Raw genomic sequence first — 3,022 nt, forward strand, 5'->3', positions numbered from 1 at the left:
CTCTACACCAATAAAGGGCCCAGGATTGGGACCTAGCAAGAGACCTCGACTGGAGTTGGAGGAGGAACAAGGAGAGACTTCGACTGAATTTGAAGAGACTCTGGGTTCGAGTTACCACCCTGATGATACTGTAGTAGAATCTGACGTATCGTAAGTTTGGTATATTTGGTACACATTACTATTACTGTTTTTCAGAGTTGAAATCTAATATGTATTGTTAATTTTGTTTTGTTACATTAGACTTCAGACACGATCCACGCACAGTGACGCAAAGTACATTGTTTTTGAAAGCTGCCTCGGACAGCTGTTTGAAAAATGTCCTGTGTGTAAGACAGACTGTGATGTCCAAAGATGAAAAATGGGGACTTTTGTGGCGTTCACACAGCGTTGTCCAAACTGCAGTTACTTCAGACAATGGGAGAGCCAGCCCATCATCGGAAGTGCCCCGGTTGGCAACTTACAATTATCCGCTGCTACATACTTCACTGGTGCAAGTTTGGGAGCTACACACTCCTGCACCTGGGAAGCAACACCATTGTGGACTTCCGGCTTGTTCAGGTGTGATTCTCTTTCTGGGTGCTATAATTTTAGGCTTGCTGGCTGTTGATGCATGCTTCAGTGTATTTATGCCCTATTTCTTATCCACCAACAGAGCAATGAAGTAGGTGGTAGTTACCACATGGAAAAGGAGGGACTCAAAAGATGCCTAGATCATCTGGAGTCAAACGATTTGGTGGTTGAGTACATTGTGACTGACCGTCATCCACAGATCCAGAAGTTTCTGAGGGAACGCAACATAGAACAATTCTATGATGTGTGGCACTTTGAAAAAGGTAATTATCCCTATATGTTGTAATGGAAGAATACCAAATCAGAGACACTGTCCCTTGTTAAGATATTACTTTGTTTTACTATGCAATTTATCCTGAGCCTCTAATCAGCAGCAGACATGACATAATGTCTGGATACATTAATTATATCCCCTACAATTTGGCCTGCCAGACCACTTGATCACAGCACCTTTTGTCATTGTAAATTCAATTTCACTCACTAATCTTAGGATAATCTGAGTACTCTTTAGAATGGGAATTTACAGTGATGTGTATATGAATATGTATGGAGGTTTCCTGGCTATGAAATGTTTTCAGACAGAAGGGTGTCGCACTGACCATTGTCAGGCAATTATCATATGTATGTTATGGTTGATGATATTAAGTGTGGAATTTCCACCACACCCTTGAATCTTGAATGTTGTCCATCACAGCATGTCATTTTCACACTATGGCTTGAATATTCACTTGTGCATGTGCTTTTTTTTTTATCAGGTTTGTCCAAGAAACTTTTGAAACTTTCACAGAACAAGGACTGCAAGGTGTTGAAGAGGTGGCTGCGCAGCATAAAAAACCATGTATACTGGAGTGCGACGAGCACAACCTCTGGGCCGGAGAAGGTGGCAAGGTGGACGTCAGTGGTCAACCACCTACAAAACATTCACGTGCATGACGACCCCCTATTCCCCAAGTGTTCACATCCTGAAAGAGCCTCAAGCGATGCAAATAAATGGCTAAAACCTGGTAAGTTCAATATTTATAAAACAATTGGAAATAACAAGTGAAACATTTTAAAACACTTCACTCCCTTCATAAGATCAACAATATTGAATGTAAATATAACATTGTTGTTATGTTCTAATGATTTACCTAATGGTTTTGTAATTTTACTCAAGTGTCAATAACACTCGCCAAAGTTGAAAGAATACTCAACAATAAGAGAGTTCTCAAAGATGTGCAAAAGCTAAGCCATCACTACCAGACCTCATCCCTGGAGTCCTTCCACAACTCAATTCTGCGTTTTGCCCCCAAAAATGTGGTTTTCCCCTTCATGGGAATGTTGTGCAGGTAATACACTGTATAATTTATTTTGTAGCATCTTATAACAGTCACTGTTTAGTGGCATGAGGGTTTTATTCTGTCATAACACAAAGTCTCATTTTATTTTGCTATTCTATAGGTTGTGTCTAGCAGCCATGCATCACAATTAGAGATGGCAAATCCGGATCCTTTTACGGACTCAGGGTCTTCTGAGTCAGTCATTGAAGAGATCCAGATCATACGAGTCATTTGAGTCATATGAGTCAGCATCACCAAGACCGTAGAAATCCTATCGGTGAAACCGAAAAGTTGTTGCATTTCACGAGCATATTAAACTGACGTTATATTAACCTCTGCTACAGTGTATTTTGCTTTAATAAAAAATGTTGATCACAAAAAAAAGGGTTATTTTGCGATTTGGCAAATCTGAGTCTGCTGTTGACTCGTGCATGAGGACGAGTCTGCTGGATCTCTGGATCTGCTGCTATATGGCTACGGCTCTGAGTCCGCACGAGTCTGCTCTGCTGTGTTTTGCACAATGAGTCAGGATTTGCGAATCTGAGTCTGTGAAGTTCCGCTGACTCGTAGGCTACTGGTCTCTCTCGATCATTGACCTGGATTCACGGATCCCGCGATTTTGATTAAGTCCATTATGTTTCCGGCTCTAAATGAAGTTTCAGTGTAGACTTCTAACAAAATTGTCATGTTGTGCAACAGTCTCCTGCGTGTAATAGCTGCATTTCCAATAAGGATCTACTTGGCAAAACGTTTATTTTGAACATAGCACACAAAAAGAAACAAACAATGACAAATGATAGAAAATTGCAAAACAGTTAGAATATATAAAATGTCTTAATTATACAATTATTATTATTATTATTATTATTATTAAACATATAATTATATCTAATCATATGCCCCCCATATTTTCTCATGGACTGCGTAATCATTGCAATACTGGTGTTTGTATGTGTTAAATGTGTGTAAAGTGGTGTCTTTTGCTTTAATAAAACATATTGATCACAAAAAAAAGGTCATTTTGCGATTTAGCGAATCTGAGTCTGCTGTTGACTCGTGCATGATGACGAGTCTACTGGATCTCTGGATCTGCTGCTATATGGCTACGGCTCTGAGTCTGCACGAGTCTGCTG

At 39.9% G+C, this 3,022-nt stretch overlaps 1 protein-coding gene across 1 annotated transcript; it reads left to right on the forward strand.

Moving 5' to 3' along the window:
- The first annotated feature begins 414 nt into the window (after positions 1-414).
- On the forward strand, positions 415-1,615 carry LOC117497390. The gene is made up of 3 exons (XM_034149367.1): positions 415-558; positions 653-833; positions 1,326-1,615. Exons 1-3 carry the CDS (start codon positions 415-417, stop codon positions 1,613-1,615), a joined length of 615 nt encoding a protein of 204 aa, XP_034005258.1.
- Positions 1,616-3,022: the final 1,407 nt, after the last annotated feature.

This window comes from Trematomus bernacchii, unplaced genomic scaffold (genome assembly GCF_902827165.1).
Source record: "Trematomus bernacchii unplaced genomic scaffold, fTreBer1.1, whole genome shotgun sequence".
NCBI lineage: Eukaryota > Metazoa > Chordata > Actinopteri > Perciformes > Nototheniidae > Trematomus > Trematomus bernacchii.